The 20,760-nt window shown below is 56.0% G+C and overlaps 1 protein-coding gene across 4 annotated transcripts in view; it reads right to left on the reverse strand.

Annotated features, from left to right (window-relative positions):
* Nucleotides 1–1,572: 1,572 nt before the first annotated feature.
* TTC7B (tetratricopeptide repeat domain 7B) overlaps nt 1,573–20,760 on the reverse strand; it is a 257,345-nt gene continuing 238,157 nt past the window's right edge. For 3 of the 4 annotated variants that reach the window (XM_039232491.1, XM_039232489.1, XM_039232493.1), the window contains one exon: nt 1,573–2,515. In XM_039232491.1, coding sequence (XP_039088422.1) covers nt 2,294–2,515 — 222 coding nt within the window. In that variant the 3' untranslated portion in view covers nt 1,573–2,293. The other variant, XM_039232492.1, reaches the window with a different exon arrangement.

Genomic DNA, 20,760 nt, shown 5'->3' on the forward strand with positions numbered 1-20,760 from the left:
ATAAAAGACCCTCGGGGCAGCCAGAGAATGGATTGCAGTAGCGGAGAGGACACTGCCATGGTCCAGTTAGAGGTGCTGGGGCTGGCTGATGGGGCAGGAGGGGACCCCGAACATGGGATCCGAGTAGAAATGACAGGACACACTGACACGTAAAATGCAGGGTGGGGAGCAGGTGGGATTAAGGAAGAAGACAAGGGGTTTGGAAAAAGCTCTCAAATGGGGGTGGGCAGTGACCCTTGCGCTCTCCTTGCTCGGGCACAACAGGGAGATGCATAGGCTACCGTGACGGGACAGGCCGGGGCTCTAGTGCTCCAGCGAGGGCCCTGGGATCCGGTCTCTGTCTCCTCACTCTCTCCTCCTGAGTTGGCATCGCTCTCAGGCAGGCCGCCCCACACGGTGCCCGTGGCCAGCAGCAGCCCCAGGCTGGCATCCGTCAGGACGTCAAACCCAACAGAAAGAGGGTTTTTTTTTCCCCCCTAATATTTCCGTAACACAAGTCCTAAGTGGGCCTCCCAATGGCCAAGCTTGGACCACACGCCCAAACCCGAACCACTGAAACCGGAGGCTGGCTGGCAGGGCTGGGCCCACGTGCTTGTCTTTGAGCCACGTGCATGGAGAGTGGGGGAGGGGGTTCTCCCATGGGAGATGGGACCCCGGGGAGGGGTTAGATGGGGGACGGGCAGACAAGAGCCATCACTGGTGCCCTTGCACAGACTGACGTCTTAGGGATTTTCCGAGGCAAGGGCCTGACACAGCGCTGGCTTGGGGGATAATGGCTGGTGTGGTGCCTGGACCGTTATTTTCGGGTAGTCCCGGCCTCCTGCCTTCCTGGGCCTGATCTGGGCAGGCTTCTCCCTGCACTCTGGCACAGGATGCCAGGCCTGGGCCCTGACCCTCCAGCCGGGGTGAGCTGCTACCCCACCAGACACCTGCCCTTTCCTGCCTGTATCTAGAGCTGAAAACGCCATGACTTTTGTGCTTCCGCAGCCCCAGGTGCTGCGTGGCAATGTCTGCCGAGACTGGGGCGCCCACCTGCTCTACTAATAGCAGGCTCCTTACCTGTGGTCCCTCCCCGGATCTCAGCTGTCCCCTCACCTGCCTGCCCAGGGAGCCGGGAAGGTTGCGCTCAGCTTGGGTAGGGGGCCTCGAGATTGGAACTCAGCCTCTGCCTACCCCCCTTTCCTTGGGTGGGGGTGCCCAGCATCTGCTCGGCTGAGCAGCTCCGGGGGATCGGCAAGGTTGTCTCTGGCTCTTGCTGTTATCCATCCTGTTGGAGTCCGTCTCTGGCTTCACATTTGTCCCCAACACCCCTCTAACCACCCCCCCCCCCATGGTGGCACTCCATGCCTTAATCGGGTCACTTTAGTCCTGATCTAGCGCACCCGTGAATGCAGACGCCCACTGCCAGGCCTGAGTCCGACGCTCTGATCCCGGACGGCTGGGGAGCGGTGGGAAAGCGAATTCCCACAGGACAGTCAGGGCAGGCCCCGGGTGCACACGGCCTCCCGCCCCCACAAACCGAGCCTGCGCCCCTCAGCTCCGTGGGCTTTCACCAACGCCACAGACCACGGGTCCATTTAAAAATCATTTTATTATTAACATCATCTTCCCATTTAGCCAAGTGTCTGTCATGTATAAGGAATGTCGGTAAATATTCCATTTGAAGCTTCTTTGTACATATTTCCATCGATAAATAAACTCTGAATTCACATAAAAAAGTTAAACTTAAATAGCTCCTATTCCCTTCTCTTGTAACAGGCATATATCGGTGAAATATAAATATTCTCGGACTCAGGCTTTGTTCTAAGTGAGGAGAGGAATTCATCACATGGTACAGTTATTGACAACGAAATCGAGAAACTGTCAGCTGGTGTCCTGGCTTCGACTAGGACTGAGGTGGGAACCAGAAAATTCACGTTTGGTTTCCCGGCCGAGGTTGGGGGAGGCGTGGTGATGGGGAGGAGGGTTTTCTTTACAGCTCTGATAAAAATAATCTGCTCTGCCACTGAACTTCAACTTTGAATATATTCTTCTACATTTGCTCATTAATTCCATTATCGTTTTACTTAAAACTCGGATGTCAGCTAACAGAATATGGCACATAATTCATTTTGAACAATGTCGGTGGGTTCGGGAACTATCACTGGGCTGGCCAAAACAACAACAGAAATGCAGGTGGAGAGAGCGATGATCGGGGCGTGGTGTTTGGTTAGTTCGCTGTGGTCAATCGCACGTCCGGCCATGGCCTCGGGGCTCCCGGGCCTGAGGGGCAGTGAGGCTGGCAGGTGCCTGCTCAGAGCACCCGGGGGATGATGGTGAAGGGCACGGCGGGGCTGCTGGCCTCCAGCTCCAGGGCCGTCAGGAAGCACTCGGTGGCCGCCGCGTCGTTGCCCTGAGCCTGAAGGACCTCGCCCAGCCCGTTCCAGACCTCGTGGGCCGTCGAGTTCACCTGCACTGCGTCGCGGAGGATCTTCTCTGCCAGACTGTAGCGGCCCAGCTGATGAAGGATCAGGGCCTGCAGGCATCAGACAGACAGACAGACAGACAGACAGTCAGAGAGTCTCCGCGGCTCGAGGCTCTTACCTCTCCTGGAGTTCCTGCAAGTGTCTGGGAGGCTGGATGAATCCCCGCTGGGCTGGGCACATGGTTAAGTTTGGACCTCCTCCCGCACTCAGGGGCAATGTTCAACAGAGTTGCTTGAACTATATGAAGTTGCCCATGTTCAGCTGTTTTGTTGAAAGAGAAAAAATGGTAGTTTCACACGGGTTCATCTTACTATTTAACCCCGGGGAGCGAACCAATCTGAAAGGCCGGTCTGGACTGGCCCACTGGGCCATCCTGGGTGGACCGGCTGATGCGTAATGGTTTTTCTAACCTAGAGAAACGTCATTTGTGGCATTACTATGGTGGAGGCTAGAACAGACTTTTTTTTTTTTTTTTTTTTTTATCGCTCGTAGTCTCTCTACCATAAACAAGCCCCTGCCTTCATTGTCCCCTGATCCCCACAGGGGAAAACTGTGTCATTTTACACAGTTTTAATTAGGATGTAGGTGTTGGTCCCTAAGTATTTACCATAACCATGTTTCTTCGTTACACATCTCTATGACCAATGTTTTTGTATTCTTTCATCCGATGATACATTTATTCTCTTTACTCAATCTCTCCCTCATGGGGCACACACTGATGCTTGGTGCCCACTTTCTCTGCTGTTTTTTTTTTTTTTTTTTAACTTTATTTTTTTAGAAGGACAGAGAGGGTGTGAGAGAGAATCTAAAGCAGGCTTAAGCAGGCTCCATGCCAAGCATGGAGCCCAACACAGGTCTCGATCCCTCCACTCCGGAAGTAAGACCTGAGCAGAAACCAAGAGTCAGACGCTCAACAGACTGAGCCACCAGGTGCCCCTCTCGTTGCTATTGTAAACCATGCTGCGATGGTCTTTCCAGTCAGTGCCTCTGCGCTCTTACGGAACCTCAGTTCTCAGATCTCTTCCACAGCCCTGCTAACCTGTGGGTAAATGGAATCTTACTGAGAATACCCACATATTCTGGGGGGGAGGGGACAATGGGCTGGGGGCAGAGGCCTCTGTGGGCTCCTCACAGCAGCCCTGGATGGGGCTCAGTACAACCAGCTTGATGACAGCTCAGAGACTCTTCCTTTACAGCAAATTTCCGCAAAATGACCTTGACTTGGTCAGAGGATGTGACTCTTTTTAAGTTCTCCAAATACTCTGTAAATTACATCCCTAAAGGGCTGTGTCAGTTTTTTTTTAATAATTAAAAAAATTTTTTAAAAATGTTTTTAATGTTTTTTATTTATTTCTGAGAGAGAGAGAGAGAGAGGAAGAGAGAGAGAGAGAGGAAGAGAGAGAGAGAGAGAGAGAGAGAGAGACAGCATGAGCAGGGGAGGGTCAGAGAGAGAGACACACACAGAATCTGAAACAGGCTCCAGGCTCTGAGCTGGCTGTCAGAGCCCTACACGGGGCTCGAACCCATGAACTGCGAGATCATGACCTGAGCTGAAGTCAGATGCTTAACCGACTGAGCCACCCAGGTGCCCCTAATTAAAAAAATTTTTAATGTTTCTTTTTGAGGGAGAGAGAGAGCACAACTGGGTGATGGACGCACACACACACACACACACACACACACACACACACACACACAGAATCCGAACCAGGCTCCAGGCTCCGAGCTGTCAACACAGCCCGATGCAGGGCTCAAACTACAAACCATGAGATCATGACCTGAGCTGAAGTCAGACGCCTAACTGACTGAGCCACCCATGCGCCCCAGGCTGTGTCATTTTCTGAGTCACCAGCAGAATTCTAGTGCTTGGTCCCCTGTCCCCCACTATCATTACTCTTCATGTTTGCTAATTTTGTAAGTGCAGAACGTCCCTCCTTAGTGAAACCTGCATTTCTTTCATAACAGTTGAGGTTGGGGCGCCTGGCGGCTCAATTGGTTGAACATCTGACTCTTGATTTTGGCTCTGGTCATGATCCCAAGGTCATGGTCAAGCCCCATGTTGGGCTCTGCACTGAGTGTGAAGCCTGTTTAAGATTCCTTCTCTCCCTCTGCCCCTCCCCACCTCCCGCTCTCAAAAAAATAAAAATTAAAAAAATCCAACAATTGAGGTTAAAGATTTTCCGTGCTTTTGTTTACAAGCCTTTTAGAAGACTGCTATTTATCTGCTAGCATGATTGTCTAGATTGTTCTTTACCTTTTGAGATTTTTTTCTTTGAACAAAAGTTTTTAGTTTTTAAATTGGATTTGTTGAAGTTTAGTGGTTTTTTTTTTCACTTCAAAGCTCTAAGAGTTATACTTTCAAAGGACTGACGCATGTTCAATTCCACTTTGTTAAGTAGTTGTCTGCTTTATCTTGGTGGATAGGAATCTACCTGGATTTCTTCTCTGCTGGACACAAACTAGCTACCCCTCCCTCCCCTGCACTCCTGTGAGGCGCTGCCCATCATGAAGTGAATTATTACATGAAACACAGGGGCCTTCTACAACTTTCCAGTGAGCCCTCCCCCACCCTGCATCAGTACTGTGCTGTTAAGACTGTGGTCACTCCACATCATGTTTTAACGGCAGGGTGGGGACGAGAGCCTCTCTTTCTTCCCTTTGCTTTTGAGTATTTGCACCATTGTGCCCTGTACTACACCAGATGAACTTAAGAATCATTTTGTTCATTCTCTTTGGGAGCTGAATCATACTTGATTTACATTTCTAGGTGTGCATGGAGAGAAGCCCGACATCTACGGTGTTGAGTCTTCCCACCCAAGAACGAGGCATGGCCCGCTGGTCCTGCATACCTCATCCTAAATTTCCCAGTAAAGCCTTGCACTTCCTTTTTGTGGCTCATGCGTGTAACTGATGAGGCACCCGCAGTGTTCTCGTGTGTGTCACCAAGGGGCGAGGGCCAGCAGGGAGGCTCTCGGGAGCAGAACCTGCCGGCCAGGGGGCATAAACACACCTTCCAGAGGGCTGGCTGCGGCCTGAGTCATAGGCCATGGGTGACATGACCACCAGGGGACCAGGTGGGGCCCACTCTGAAGAGCTCTGGCCTCCGAGATAGGCTCTGTGAGGAAGTGGCGCCCCCAGTAGACGGTGTCCAGGTCCGGTGGGCTGTTTGGGCTGGCCCCTCCCCCAGTCTGTGTGGCCCTCGACACGGCATCTGAGGGCCTGGAAAGCAGCCTTGCTTCCGAGAATCGCCTGCACTTAAGAGTACCCAGCGCAGGAGCTGTGAGGACGCCCATGGCCGACGTCAAGGTCAGTGGGGCGACAGCCAAGGAGACCCACGGCCCAGGGTGGCATGAGATACTGTGGAGGGGTGCTCTCCATGCCCCCAGCTCCGGCTGTGGGGAGGAGGAGGCCTCCGGCAGACAAAGGCTGTCCGCCCCTGGCTGGGGTACACCAGACCTCAATGTTAGCTGGATTCTCTGGGAGGAAAACTGAAAGGAAACATTATACATTCCCTTTCTTATTAACATCTACATGTGCCTTAACCACGTCCATGCTGGAGTCCAGATCCTCAGTGGGCTCAGTCAGAGCTGAGGCTCCATGAGGGTGGCCCGGGCCAGGCAGGTGGCTGGCTAGAGAGGTGGCCAAAGTCAGCCCTTGCAATTAGGATTTCACTGTGGCTTCTGAAATTTTTCTCTCCTCAGACTACAGGCCTTCCCGTCCCCCAGCGCAAACTGCTGGGTTTCAGCCGCCTTGCTGAGGCTGGTCAGGGTCAGCTTTTCCCAGTTCTCCCCCCAGAGCTCCATTCTCCATCCACCCAGGAGCGGGGAAGGGAACCGGGTGTCGAGCGCAGGGGCAGCTGTTCAGCATGAACCCGGCCTCCCGGCGGGATGATTAACAGTGATGACAGCAGCAAGGGCCTTCAGTGTTTATGACACACCGGGCACCATTCTAGATGCTCGTGTTCACTAGTCCACTTAATCCACCTGGGACCCCAAAGCGGTCTCGCCCATACACGGCCAGGACATGTCAGCACCTGGCTGCAAGGCCAGCCTCAACCGCTGTGGACGAAGGTCCTGCAGCAGAGGAGGACATCTCCCCATGCACTGGGTATTCCTCCCATTTGGCGGGGGAGTAAACTATGGCTCCTACGGGCCACGTCTCCTGCCCCAGCTGCATAGCCAGCTGCTACAGAGCTGGCTAGAACCCGTGTCCTCACTCTCGGGGCCTGCCTGAAGTCTCTTCAGATGTGGAGTCTGGGGCAGGGCTGCAAGTTGGCACCTTCACCTCCTTGGGGGTGCCATCCTCCCTCTGGCCCTCATTCAGAGAGACCAGGACAGCTTGATACCCACGCTTCCGCATCTAGGAGGTCCAGGCGGAAAGGATGGGAGGCCTTCCCCGGCTAGCAGGCAACTGGATGTGAGGGCCAATGAGCTCCTGCCTTCCTTCCGGGGGTGGTTATCAGCTCGAGCTCACTCTAGAACATTCTGAATTAACCAACAGAACCGTGAGAGGAGGGAGGGGGTCAGGGTGGAGACAAGCGGTGGCATGAAGATTACACAGGTCACCCCATCATACTCCTTCAGGGTGTGACTCTCAGTGCATCCAGTTACTGAATACACACAACCTTTCTCTGAGGGGCCCTTCCGGGCAGGGAGACACGCACTGCGTGTGCCGGGCAGATGGGTGATGAGGGACAAACCACCTGGTAAGACAGAAAGAGGCGTCCCTGGTTACCTGGCTGCAGGCCGAGCATACCGTTTGGGTCCCACCAGGCCCTGCTGGCATAGAGCCAGCCCCACGCTGCTTTCTTCCTCTACGTGGAATGTTTTCTCTGCGTCAGGCGCGATGCTAGGCACCTGTACTTGGCTCACCTTACATTACCAGTGCTTTACAGATACAGAGACAAGGTTCAGGAAGGCCAAGGATCTTGCCCAAGGTCACAGCGCCAAGGAATAAGGAGCTGCAGGCCAGCCCAGGTCTGCCTGGACTGGAGGTTAAAGCCCCCCCCACCCCCCTTTTCTGCCGACTCCCCTGCTCACTGCTGCCTCTGTCGCTTTAAGAGACGAGCCTGGAGCCCCCTTGGGCGCTGACCTAGTTACATGTGAGCAAAGGCAAATGGGCATCTGCTGCACTGGGTCTTCCTTTTCATTTCTCCAACCATCGATCACTGGCTTTGTCACTTCTCCCCGTGGTTACGACCAGGAGGTGGTTCCTCTCCAGCCCACCTTCCCTCCAGCTCGGATCGCTGCTTGGGAGCATCCTGTATGTTCACCCAAGGACTGGGATGGCTCCTTGCCTCCCTTTGGTGGCCCGGAGGCTAGCTGTGATCTTGAGGTTTGGCATGGATGCGGGTGCCAAGGGACTGGGGGCCGATGAGATGTGGCGACCCAGGAGGACCAGGGCCTTAGCCCAGCAAGACCCAGAGGCCACTGCACTCAGCAGCAGTGACCTGCCCCTACCCGGCTAGGATGGAGACAAGGACACCAGTCTTTTTAACCGGGAACTTTGTTTAGAAGGTGGCAGGCTGCTGTATCTGGATGTCACCTACCAACCCCATGGCAGATCCTCCAGGGTCTATAGCAGGGGACAGGTCTCCCCACTCCCAAATGCTTGCAAAGAACCAGCCAATGGGCCGATGTGACCTATCACCCGCAGTACTGGCAGCTAAGAGTCTTCGTGTCATCCAGCGTTCTACAGTTCTTGTGGGCTTGGAAGTTTCCAGCCCGTATAGCTAGACTTAATACTCCTAATGTAGGACCAGGCTACCCTTTCCAGATGACCTTGAAGCTTCCTGAGCAATCTGTTTAGTGGAATTAATTCTTAAAGCTGAAGCTGCTCAGGGAGACATCAGAGGCTTGCCAGGGGCTGCAGCTCGGGCTTGGCAAGGGAATGAAAAAGCAGCCTCTGCCCAGGGCCCCAGCAAGCCAAGAGCAGCTCAGAAAGCAGTCACATAATGGGATCAACCACGACAAGCTCCAGCTGGGGTCTGAGCCATTGCTTGGTGCCAGCGTCGCCGGCAGGTTGGCCGGGGGCGGGCTGGGACCTGGATGCGCCTGGCTGTCAGGCCGGACCCGCCACCCAAGCCCCGGTGTGCTGCGAGAGGGCCTTCTTTGGCTTCGCCCTGCTCTTATGCACTAGAACACTGACACCCTTTTCGATTCTTTCGGCCTTGCCTCCTCTCTTCTCCAACCGTCAGAGGCCTGACTCGTGAGGCTGGCGTTTAACTGTTCTCACCACGGCTGGATCCAACTTTCTCCTAGGACAGGCCTCTTGTCTGAAAGCCCATGCATTTCTGCATGATGCCTCCCCCAGCCCCCTTCCCCCTCTGCAACCGGAGTCATTCCTGGTCTGGCCCCTGCTGCTGGAGTTCTAGTTGATCTGCTCAAAGCCCTGCAGACTGCCGTTCCCTCAAGAGCCCGGGGCCACGCTTCCCCCTTAGGCAGCACTACCCAGAGGTACGGGTCAGGCTCCCAGCCCTCAGGCTGGCAGGAGACAGAGATCTCCATGACTGACATAGGTCATCACTGCAACAACCCGCCTTCTCTCCCACGTCAAAATCCAAAGCCCCACTGCGTGACTGTCCAGATACCAGCCATGTCCCAGGGACACACAGGAGGGCAAGCCTGATTGCAGAGCTCAGGGCCCAGTGAAAATCCTAACCAGACTGAGCAACAGCTGCCTACGACCTAAGACACTGGTGCAGGTCCGAGTGGCAGAGCCGAGGTGGGAACTCGCACGGTCTGCGCCTGCGCTTAACACCAGCTCCTCTTCTCTTCTCTGGGAGGTTGTGCCAACAGGCTTCCACCTTTCCCAGCCCTGGCGATCCCGAGCCACTGCGGGTGAGGAGCCAGCCGGGCCGGCCTTCCAAGAAGAGGGGAATCGCTGAGCGGTAACTTACTTGTCCCTTTCTTTCGACACAAACGAAGATGGCCTCCCAAGCTCGTGATTATTATAATCACGTGTCCTGTGCAAATAAGCTCTTGGTGCGGCACCAAGTTGGAAGTGAGGGATTAAATTAAATCTGTTATCTCAAATGAGACCAAACGGACTTGGCTAATTTGAGGATGGTTAGCATCTTCCTCACTCATGTCGTGTGTGTGCGTGTATGTGTGTGTGTGTGTGTGCGCGCGCGTGTGTGTGTGATGATTGATGCCCAAGGACTAAAGCTGGCGTGGGCTCTAGTGCCCAAGGCTTCCTGCTACAGCCCTCGCTCTGGGGAGCACACGGAGCCCTGGATCAGGTGACCACGATCAAGGCTGCAACACAAACACCACTTTGGGAGATTTCAGACATCCCCACGGTGCTCTGTGCAAGTGCCAAGACAGCCCTTTGCTGGGCTCAGGGGCACGTCGCGGACCACTGCTTGTCCCTATAGGGGGAAAGGCACAGACGGAGAACGTCCCTGTAAGAAAGCATCCTTCCCAATGCCGAGCCACCACCAAATAGCAATCGTGCAGGACCTCGGGGCTCAAGATGCAGTCTCCGCGTGCCCAATGCTCTTTCCCGGGCAGGATGCTTTGGAAATCAAACGTTCGGAAGCAGGGTGGGGATGAATGGCTCCCTTGTGCTTTCCATGCTGCACCAGGCTGCTGCTGCTGACTCCACCCCAGGCTACTGCCCTTGACTTCTGGAGCAGAGGCCAGCAGGTGCTCTCGGTGCGTTCGAGCCAGCCTGGGTCTTGCACGGGCTGCTGGACTCACCAAGGCCTGGGTGTGGGAGGAAGTCGTGTCAGGGGTGGGACTGGAGTATTTTAAGAATTTTCTGTCCCATCCTGGGTCAGACACTCCACCATTGCAGGGGGTGGGGGTGGAGTGGGGGTGAGAGCGCAAGCTTAGGGCAGCATTGTCAGGAGTTTCCTCCAAAAATACAGGTAAACCCGGAAAGACAAATGCACAGATCCACTAGGTTCTATTGATCTTTAATGTGCAAAGTATGATAACCAGTGTGCTGTGTGTGTTACTGATTGCCAAATGCTTTCCTAACTGTCCTGTGCGACAGGTGCTAAGTCAGTCAAGGTGGCTTATCTCCCTCCCAGCTCCCTGACTAGGCCTCGCTCTGAAAGGCTGGAGGGCAGGGACTGGGCAAGCTGTGGTCATCTCTGCACTGTCAGGCTTGACGCTGAGCAGGCGGGCTGTATTCAGTGCAGAACAAGTAAATGAAGAGCCCCCAAAGGGCTAGGAAACAAGGATCATGTTTACAGCCCCTGCTGGCCACGCCCAGGTCTGTCTGGCCCACAGCCTGTGCTCCTACCCACCACGGCACGCGTTGGAGAGATGAAGGACTTCGCTGGCGCCCACGAGCCAGGGGCCTGAAGGCAAGGGCTGTCCCTGAGGAAGTGGACTTGGGCGGAGGACCAGCTCTGCAGCCCCTCCTGGGCCATTCAAGCCAAACCAGCACCTCCAAGGCTTTTGGGCAAAGATACGTAAGCCTCCCCCTCGGTGGGACTTCCATTATGAGGACACTAGGATTGTGATGGCAGGGAGAGGAAAGCCCACCCCCCTCTGGGACGATGACAGAGCTGCTTGGCTGCAGCCTGAGAGGTGCCTGTGCTGACCAGAGGTGGCTCGCTGGGGGACCAGTACACAGGCGAAGGGTTATAAAGAGCTTTGTGCTCTGGCCCCCACCAGGGGACCCGCGCTGCGTAGGGGAAAGGCCCGGCCCCCCTCTTAGAGAGTGAGAGGCATAGGTTAAGAGCATGGTCTGAGGCTCACTGGGACTGGCTGTGAGCCAGCTCCACCAGTGACGTGGACAACTTCCTCCGGGTCTTGATCTGTATAATGGGGACAAATACCAACGCACAGCAGTCATGAAGCTGCAAGAGACCAAGTTAGTAGAGGGCTCAGTTAACCTTTGGTGAATGGTCACCATCATCAATATGACCGTAATCATTATTGTTACCCTTAATGACCGAGGGGAGGGGAGGCCCTTCCGAGATGCTCAGGGTTGCAGGACCCTCCACCGCCATCCCGTGTGCCTCTGGGTAGAGCTCTGTGACAGCAAGGGCCATCTGACTCGTCCTTGCATACAGGGGAGGTTCTTGGTGAATGTTTGGTGAACGGGTGGGAAGATGGACAAGTGTATGGCGTGGGACACTGTCTGACGGTGAGGAGGACGGGGCGGGCTTGACTTCTTGCCAGTGCTCTCAACCAACGAGCACCAAAAGGCCTGGCTTCAGGTCACCCATGTCCGCATTTGCATCAGAGCCCCTTCGCTCAGGGCCTCCATGTGTGCCTTCCGGGGACATCGGTGAGGTGGCAGTCTGATCCCGACAGGAAAAGGTGCTCTGTTCCCTGTGGGTTGTCATGGCCTCCCCTACAGGTATTTGGTGACATATCACTGCTTTGGAAGAAAATGCCAGCACCCACCTACAGACTCGACAGGCAGTCTCTGGTCCGACACTCTCTTACGGATGAGGAAACAGGGCCAGCCAGGAAGCGAGTCCCGCGTAAGGCCATGGCCCTGCTGACGCAGAGCGAGGCTAGATCCCTGAAGGTGCCGGGGGGAGGGGGGAGGGGGCCTGGTGCGGTGCCTGGCATGTGGCACGTGCCTCAAGTCTGTGACTCCACGCCTCATGCTCTAACTCTGCCCCCCACCAGGCTGCTTTATGCTGTCCCAGGGCCTCTGTGCACAGCACAGTGAGAGCTTCCTGGAAGCCCCCCAGGCCCCTCAAAGTGGCTCCCATAACCCAAGAGGGAACAGGGACCCCTTGTGAGCTCCCATCCCTTCTCAGAAGTCGTAGGTTGGCTGGGCTGGAGTCTGCATTGGCTGAAGCGTAAGCGTCACTGAGGAAACTGGCACACTATTCCCTGTTTCTGGTCAGGTACTTGTGTTTTCCTTCCTGAGGATGCGATCCGTCAGAGAGAAGCCAGGGGGTAGTGGCGGTGCCCTCAAAAATATTTTCCTTTTAAATCAGGCTATAAATAGTCTGCCAAGCAGGGCCACCCTGAGAAGGCCACGGGAGACGCTGGCCTTTCGAAGGTTTTCTGGGAGCGGCGGTGGAAGGCCAGGTGGGCGGCTGCCGCCTGCACCCCTGCCTCGGGGCTGGTGAGCATCAAAGGCCCTGACAGTACTGAGCACCAGCATTTTGTGGGTGCAGCTGAGGGGGCAGCCTGAGCCCCGCCCTGCTTCCCAACAATGCCTTGAAAAGGAACTGAAAACGCACTCAGATGGGGTGGGAGTGGCGCTCAGCTTCTCTACCTGGAGTCCAGCGCCTCTGGGTGAGGTCTGGTCTCTCCTGGGCTCTGTTTTATGTTTCATTTCTGTGCGTTTTGAGTGCTTAGAAATGCTTGCTGGCTTGCCAGCTCTGCTGGCCTAGGAAGGGCCTGCCTCAGGCCAGGAGCTCCAAACGGGCCGGATTCTAGGCATCTCGGCTGATGCCAGGCACCACTGCCCTACAGCCTATGTGGCTGCCCATGGGGCCCCAGAGTGTGGCGGGGGTCACACGCGGCTTCTCAACCCCCTTTGCTACGCCATCAAGAATGAGTCCGGGGTGCCCTGGAGAAGGGCCTTCGGAGGGGGCTCAGCAGGTCAGAAGTTTTGGGTAGGGACTGGTATGGGGCTGGTCTTTCCGTTTTGACCATTTTACCTAGTTTTGCCCCCAGTTTCCCCAGAGGCCAGGGCCGGCCATTGCCAGCAGCCATGCACCCATCTAACCACAGACAGGGTGGTGTGAGGCTGCCTCAGCCCCAACCCACGGTTCTCCGGCTCCCATCCACCCAGCCTGGCCCTCGAGCAGGGACATACATTCACGAGGCCACTTAACCTTCAGAGCTAAGGGCCACTGACATCCTGTAGTGGGGACTGGGGCTGGAGAGCAGGAAGGAAGAGGCTGAGGGACGAAGGGGAGGAGGGAGACGTGGGCTGAGTGGCTCCCGGGGAAGGGCCCGCGACTGGACAGGCTGCCCTGAGGAATGGCTCCTTGTGACAAGGTGAGTGGAAGCCAGACCCCACGGGAGCTCCCTCTATGACGGGGCCAGGGACGGACATGTGGACAGTGCAGGACAATTCTGTCACGTCCGCAGCTGGGCAGGCCTGGGTGAGGGAGGGGCAGTGGTCAGAGCCGAGCAACACCCCGTGGAGGCATTCCCTCAGGGTGCGCTGTGCATTGGTGCTGAAGATTCCAGAAGGACAGAGGCGAAGACCCCAGCGCCTCCCTTCCCCCACCCAGGGAGGACCAAACGCGCCTGAGAAGCAGCCGGCACCTTGGCTCACGCAGGAGACGGGTCGGCTGTGGGAGGCTTTCCTCTCACCAGTCCCTTTTCCAGGTCAAGTGTTTTATTTGAAGAAATGTGCCTTCTGGAGACCAGGCCTTTCTCGCATTGAACTCAATTCAGAAGGAAGCAAAACTCAATTTTTCCAACACCTCTTGTTTTTCTGAGCCAGCGGCCAACCATCCAAGGAAGCAGTGCTCCTCGGGGTGAGGAGGGGGCTCAGGCCTCTGCTTCATGACGCACGAGCCCCTGCTTCAGCCCCTGACAGGCAGCCTCCCACACTTGCTTACATCCTCCAGTGACAGGGAGTTCACCACCACCCCGGGCAGCCCACACCATTAGTGGGCAGCCTGAACTGTCAGTTAAAAATGTGGAGCCCTAATTAGGCTTTTTATCTAATTCCTATTCTCTGATGTTTGTTAAGTCTTCTCGAGTCATGTGGAAAAAGTCCCCTCCTTGCTAGGATGAGCACTGGGTGTTATATGGAAACTTGACAATAAACTATATTAAAAAAAAAAAGAAGAAGAAGAAGAAGAAGAAGAAAAAAAGGAAACAGTGCCCTCCCTTTTATGCCTGATAGTCCTTCAGGATCTGAAGAAAGCTTCCAGAATCACACACACACATACACTCTCCCTCTCTCAGTCCACAGCAATAGACTAACAGCAAATTCAGTCCTCCACCTCACTGAATTCTGCGGCAGAGCATGGTACCCAAAGGAGACCTCACGGTGGGCTCAGAAGAAGGAGCCATTAAGCCTCAAGACAATGTGAGTGCAGCTTTTCCTTTTCTTAAAGCACCTGACTGGCATCGGTCAAAACTGCTTTCTTCCAGAATGGTCTGGAATATTCTGGAGGAGCCGATTCTGCAAATAGCAGAGCGACAGGCTGTCGGGCAGTAAACATGTCAGCATCGAGGATGGCGGCAGTCCGGTCATAAGTCAAAGGGCCTGTCCAGCCTCAAGTGGATTTCACACAGAAATCCCAATTTGGCCCCAAATTTCCTCTGGCCTAATTTCTTTGAAACGGGTACTTTAGCGTCTGTGCCAAAATATCCACGTGCTGTGGTGTGGCGTTTAGAGAATGGTTGTTGGGGACCAGTGGGACATTTTAGGGGACAGACAGCAGGCAGCCCTCCCGCCAGTAGCTTCGGAGCACCAAAGACCCACCACCTGCTCCTGGTGTAGACAGATGCCCAGAGAGAGGGTGGTCAGGGGGGCAGAGAAGGGCCAGCCTCCATTTCATAGGCAGGAGGCTGGGGCCCTGATCTATCCAGATCAGAGCAGTGAGGTCCCAGGCTGCGCTCTGCTTGGTTTGCTATGACCAAAGCCCTTTCTAGTACCTTCCTCCTTTCTGTGAACTCCACCGAGCGCCTGTGGCTGTTGTGGCCCCCATGTGCCGGGGGCTGGTTTGCTCAGGGTCTCGCCCCAGACAGAGAGCTCCCTGAGCCCCGTGGGAGGTCCAGCACCTGGAACAGAGTGAGGCCTGGAGGAAGGAGCACCAGGAAGGACATTTCGGAAGAGATAATACAATGTCCCCCCGCCCACCTTTTTTAAACAAATGGGAAGGCGGAAGCTCAGAGTTGGGGGTGACTGGCCCATGGCCAAACAGCTACTTCGAAAAGCCTCTTGTGGACAGGTGTGTGGGCAGCCAAGCTTGGGTGGAGCCTCTCCAATGACAGAGAAGTGAGGAAAGGGGGCCCGATGGACAAGCACCTGGCTCGGTCACCAAGCCAGGTAGAGGCCAAGGCGGGTCTCAGAACCCAGGTTTCCGGAGCTCAGGGCTCTTTCTCTAGGTCAGGGCGCCTGTGTCTCCAGAAGGTGCTGGGCATCCAGGGGACCAAGAGATACATTCTGTGGGGACTTCTCAGGGTTAGCTGGCTCTGGACTGGGCTGTCCAGGGAGCAGTCCTCTTTGCGGAAAAAGCTCTGGGGACGTGACTTCCCTGTCTAGCTCTGTCAGCCTGGACACTAGGTCCTTCTTCCACGCCATGGCTGCCACTCCAGTGGGGCTAGACTGTGGGCTCTCTGGACCAGGTGACCTAGCCCCTGGCTAGCACCACAGGACCTGGCTTGAGAGGGGCTGATGGGGCCGCTCACATCTACGTGGGGTGACGAATGCCCGCCCCACCCAGCACCTTGTGCTGGCGGCCCCGACAGTCACCCGCACCGCAGTCCCTCGACGTCTGGACTGCTACGCAGAGCAGGGAAAGCCCAGCTCCCTTCTGCTCGGCCTGCTGTGCTCATCTCACAGCCACCCCCACCTGTAATGTCTGCTGACAAATGAGATCATTTAGGACGCGGGTCACACTCCAAATCAGAGATGGGGAACCTTGTGCCCTCGGCAGTCTCCCCCGCCCTAACCAGGACCCGGCTATCTAGCACCCCGAGCCCTTTTCTTTACCTGCCCTTCGGAATGGTGTGGAGATCCCACTAGGAAAAGGAATTCTCTGACTTCATCACAAAGGCTAAAAAGGCAGCTGTTTCCTCCCTGGAAAGGGCTCAAAGGCGGCCTGGGAGCTGCTCCCCCTTGGTCCCACCCCAGCCCTGGGAGGTAAGTCACTTTGATCTGTGTGTAAAGCCTGAGGGTCAGATACGGCTGCCCGCAGGCCCTTGGAGACCAGGCCAAGGGCAATGGGGAATCCCTGTATCTGGTGGGGGGAGCTCTCCTCCCCGCCATCCGCTGCAGCCCCAGGCAAGGCACTCACAATTCCACACACACACACACACACACAGAAACAGCAGCACACGGCCCTGTGGAGCTCCGCGTGGTGTGCTCGCTAGGCAAGTCCCCAGCACTGTCAAAGGACAGGAGCGAGAAGGTCTGCCTTGTGCAGGGGGCTGAGCAGGGGACCCTGGCCGGGGTCCGAAGGGGACGGGAGGGAAGCCCGGGATGCTGGGCATTTGCCTTACTCTGAAGCCCGTGACAGTTCTTGGTAAAATTCCAGATGATTCTCCACCTTCCCCTCCCCCAATCGGCCATTTAAATGGCACGCCTGGCTGCTACACTATTCGCGCAAGAGGCTCAGCGTGGATGTAAATATTAGCTACCGATTCTTAGGCGAGAGGAAGCAGCAGTTTGGCCCTGGTGCTGTGGGACCTGCCAGCATTTTCCGTGGGTGCCCATGTGGCTCCCCTTGCTCGTACTTTTCCATTGGTAATGGGCAAGAGACTCCTGTTGACTTATTTCTACATCTCCCTCGTTGACTGATTTATTTATTTTTATCTACCTTCCCCAACAACAAGTCAGGCGGACACAGCAGCCCAGGGCGGCCTGGAAGTCAGCGCTTCCCCACGGCCCGACTTATTCACGCAGTGGAAAATTTGGTGCTAATCGCTCCCAGGAGGCAGAGGCCCAGCCTCCCCCCCCACCCCCCCCGCCATGGGAGGCTGCCGCCACCCCAGGTGTGTTTGGGAAGATGGCGTTCCGCCCCAGGCCCGTACAGCCCCGCCAGAGAGGTGCGGCCCACAGGGACCCTGGCTTCCACAGGTGAGAACGGAGGCCCAGGAAGATGCTTAGCTCCCAATGAGGCGATGGAGACGGGGTGGGTATGGAGGGAGACACATGGCCTGGAGCTCTGGAGGGGGGGACGTGCCTGACAAGCCCCAGCTGCAGGTTCTCTAACCTCAGGAGAATAATTCACACGTGACCACCATAGAGCTGAGCTGAGGGCTTGAGGGGAGCCCCTGGGCCAGACAGTGGGGGAGTCCTAGAAGCCCCAACCCCGTCCCTCAGGACCAAGGCTGGGCCTCCTTCCCGGTGACCCTGACAGACCCACACCGGGCCTCTGCTTCAATCTGTCTTCAGATGGGGCAGGGGGCAGGTGTCACGCCTCCCACTGGGGTGACACTGCATTTGCATCTGACCATCATCCCAAACACAGCAAAAGCCTGCCTCAGTTATTCCCACTGAGAAGTCCTGGCCTTCCCTGGGGCAGGAGCACAGGGCTGGGGGACGTCCTGCTGGCGGAGGCCACACCATCCCAGGCCTGCTCTGTGGCCCACCGCCAACCATCCCACTTGGGCAGAACCTTCTGTCTGCCTCACATTCCCAACCTAGAAAACAAAGAGGGTGGAGTAGATGATCAAGGTAAAATTCCAGGGTCTGGTCAAATCTTCCATCCAACAAGTATTTTCTGGACCACCTATTATACCTCCAGTTTCAGACCTTAAGTGTTAACTAGAAAAACGAGGAGAAAACACTATAGGGAACAGCCTCTTTCTGCAGTCCCGGGTCCCAGGTGGGGGTGGAGGGTGGGTAAGACTGCCCATGGCATGCCAGGAAGGGGCAGGGAGGGCTTCCTGGAGGAGGAGAGGCTACCCCAGCCCAGAGAGCTGCCCTGGAACCTCACTCCCTGCTGCGTGGTGTTGGCTGGGCTGAGCGGGGCCTGAGGGGTCACAGGGCAGTGCAAGGTGGCTTTCTCTCTGACACCTGAAAGGCAGCCAGTGGCTGGAGACACCTCGGCCCAGTGCGGGGCGGGGTTAGAAAGGGGGCGCACTGGCGGTACTGGGAGACTGCTGGACTTACAGGAAGCCCTGGGGAGCTCTAAAAGCCAACAGTGCAGAGGCTAAGGGCTACCAGCTTCTGGACTGTGAGACTCAGGAGGCACACGGAGGCAGGGACCATGGCGACTCATCTCCTCTCCCAGCTGTGAGCTGGTCAGTCCCCCACTCCTATCCAGGCCAGGGTCCATCAGAAGGGCATGGAAACCTTGCCCAGCCTCTGTGCGGACTTGCACCTCTGTGCGGACTGGGTGCTCCCCGAGTCTGCATTTTCACCTGGCCCTGATGGGGGGCTGCCGGCCTGAGGTCACCCGGGCAGGGCCACGCCTCTGTTGGAGACAGATGGTCCTCTTGACAACGTGCCAAGATGCAAATGCTGGTGATTCACCACCTGCCACGGGGGACGAGGTCATTTCGACAGGCGCCTTCCCCATCCCTGCCAGGGTCTGGCACCAACTATTTTTTCCATGTTTAAAGAGAAACAAACAGAGATGATAAGATCCTTCTGATGGGAGAGAGGCCTGGGATGGATGGGCTTTGGAAAAATTTTCCACAAATACCCAGTGAGCTTCCCACACGGCGCCCAGGCGGGAAGGCAGGGCGGGGTGCTCACTGGCCAGTGCTCTGCCCTCCCCGAGCGCTGCCCCCTTGTGCCCCGGGGCATTGCTGGTGCCCCAGCGTGCAGGAAAGCCACCCTCTAGTGAGCAAAGAAAACAGGCAATTTGCTCAGAAATGAGGAGTTTTGCTCCTGGGTTTTTGCTGAAACTTTCTCCTCAGGGCCCCCAGACTTTATCCCCGGGCGGGACCAGTGACAGAGGCAGTCGGGCTGGGGGCCTGCAGGAGCGGCTGCCCGCAGGAGGCCCCATGGCTGCTGTGGAAATGGGACAGAGACTCAGCCTGTCACTTTCTTTTCCAGCACCACAGAGCTCTTATCACTGACCACATCAATATGGAATAAATCCGCATCAAGATTAGAGTCATTTCCTCAAAAGTCCCCCATCGGCTCTAAGGAGAAGAGCACAAAGATGTGCCCGGGCTCTAGAACAGAGGCTTTCAGGGTGGAGCTAACATGCGGGGGGCCACCTGCTGTCCGATGGGCGGAGCCACCAGCGAGAGTCAAGCCCGTGCCAAATGCCCGTGCTCAGAGCTCCAAACAGATCTGAGAGGGGCTGAGACGCTCATGTGCAGGGACACGGGAAACCGGGAGAGTAAATCAAAGCGCCAGCAAGTATTGCACATGTGACTTCCATGCTGTGTGGGTTTAGGAAAGGTAATGCTGTGCTGCTCCCTGGGGTCCACACAGGTGGCTGCTCACAGCCCACGGGGACCTGCCCAGAGGCTCTGCCCGCCATTAGATCATGACCTGAGCCCAAGTGGGCTGCTTAATTAACTGAGCCACCCAGATGCCCCCTGTATGACAGAGGTTAAATAACATGTCCAGAGTCCTACAAACTGCCAGTGAATGGTGGAGCTAGAATTCCAATAGGTCTTTTGGCTCTAAGCCACACCTTTCCTTCCTGCCACCCACCCAGGCAATTCTGAGTCTCGTTCTTTCTCCCCTGAGACTCCCCGTAGCTGTTCTGTCTCTATCTAGAGTGGAAAGGTGAGCTCTACTCTATCTGTCCCACGAGTACCCGCCACCCTGGAAGGTTCCGAGGCTGGGACACTTGTGTTCTTCTCTGCCAGTCACACTCTACTCCCCCTTTGCCTCCCTTCCCCCCACGAAACCATCCAGATCTGTAAGTACAGTGGCGTGCTGGTCAACTGGCTCTCTGAAAGAACAGAAAAAGCCCAGATTTGCAGTGCTTGCCAATTTCCCGGGTATAAATACTCCCACCACGGATGGTTTCAAGCTCCCCGTGATGTCGCTGTAGGCAGAACTGGGAGAAGATGAACAGAGCTGGCTTGCCGGCTCCGGCACGCACCGCTGGTGTTTACCAGTGAGCAGCAGCTGCAAGAGGCCCCTGGCCCAGCAGCAGAGGGACCAGGTGATGCTGGTGCCGTAAAACCCGCCCATCCCATCGGCCAAAGCACACTGCTGTCCTGATGGCTGAGGGGGGTCAGCACCAAAATTCTACTTTCTTCAGGGTTAAGGCTGCAGAAAGGGAGAAGAGGGACGCGTTTGCTTCTGTCGTGGAGCAATGTGACCTGCATGGAAGCTGAAGGCGCCACTGACCCACCCCCAGGGCACCCCCGACATCCAGGAAAACGGGGCTGGAAGCTTCTTTTCTCCCATTTAGTCTCCCCAAATCACTCAGCAACACAGCCCTTTGAGACTGATTTCTCTAAAGCCAATTTTCTTGTCAACTGGGCTGTGTCCCATGTCACACTTGCTGGTGGGTGTGTGGGCGTCTGCACAGTGGCAGGGGGTGGCTGGAGGGGGCTGCTTTCTGCAAGAAGGATGGGACTGTAGCCGGCTTTCTTTCATCATGCCAGGGGCAGGAGCAGATGTGTCCCCTCTGTGTAAGGTGCCAGGCGGCAGGTGAAGAATTTAACAGCTTGTGGGAGTTCTAATTAGATTGCCAATTATAACTCGATTGACCTGCCTGGCTTTGAAAGGCCTGGAAAAACTGCATGTTGTCCTTAGG

The sequence above is a fragment of the Hyaena hyaena genome, unplaced genomic scaffold, assembly GCF_003009895.1.
Source record: "Hyaena hyaena isolate Hyena2069 unplaced genomic scaffold, ASM300989v1 scaffold_67, whole genome shotgun sequence".
In the NCBI taxonomy this organism is placed as follows: Eukaryota; Metazoa; Chordata; class Mammalia; order Carnivora; family Hyaenidae; genus Hyaena; species Hyaena hyaena.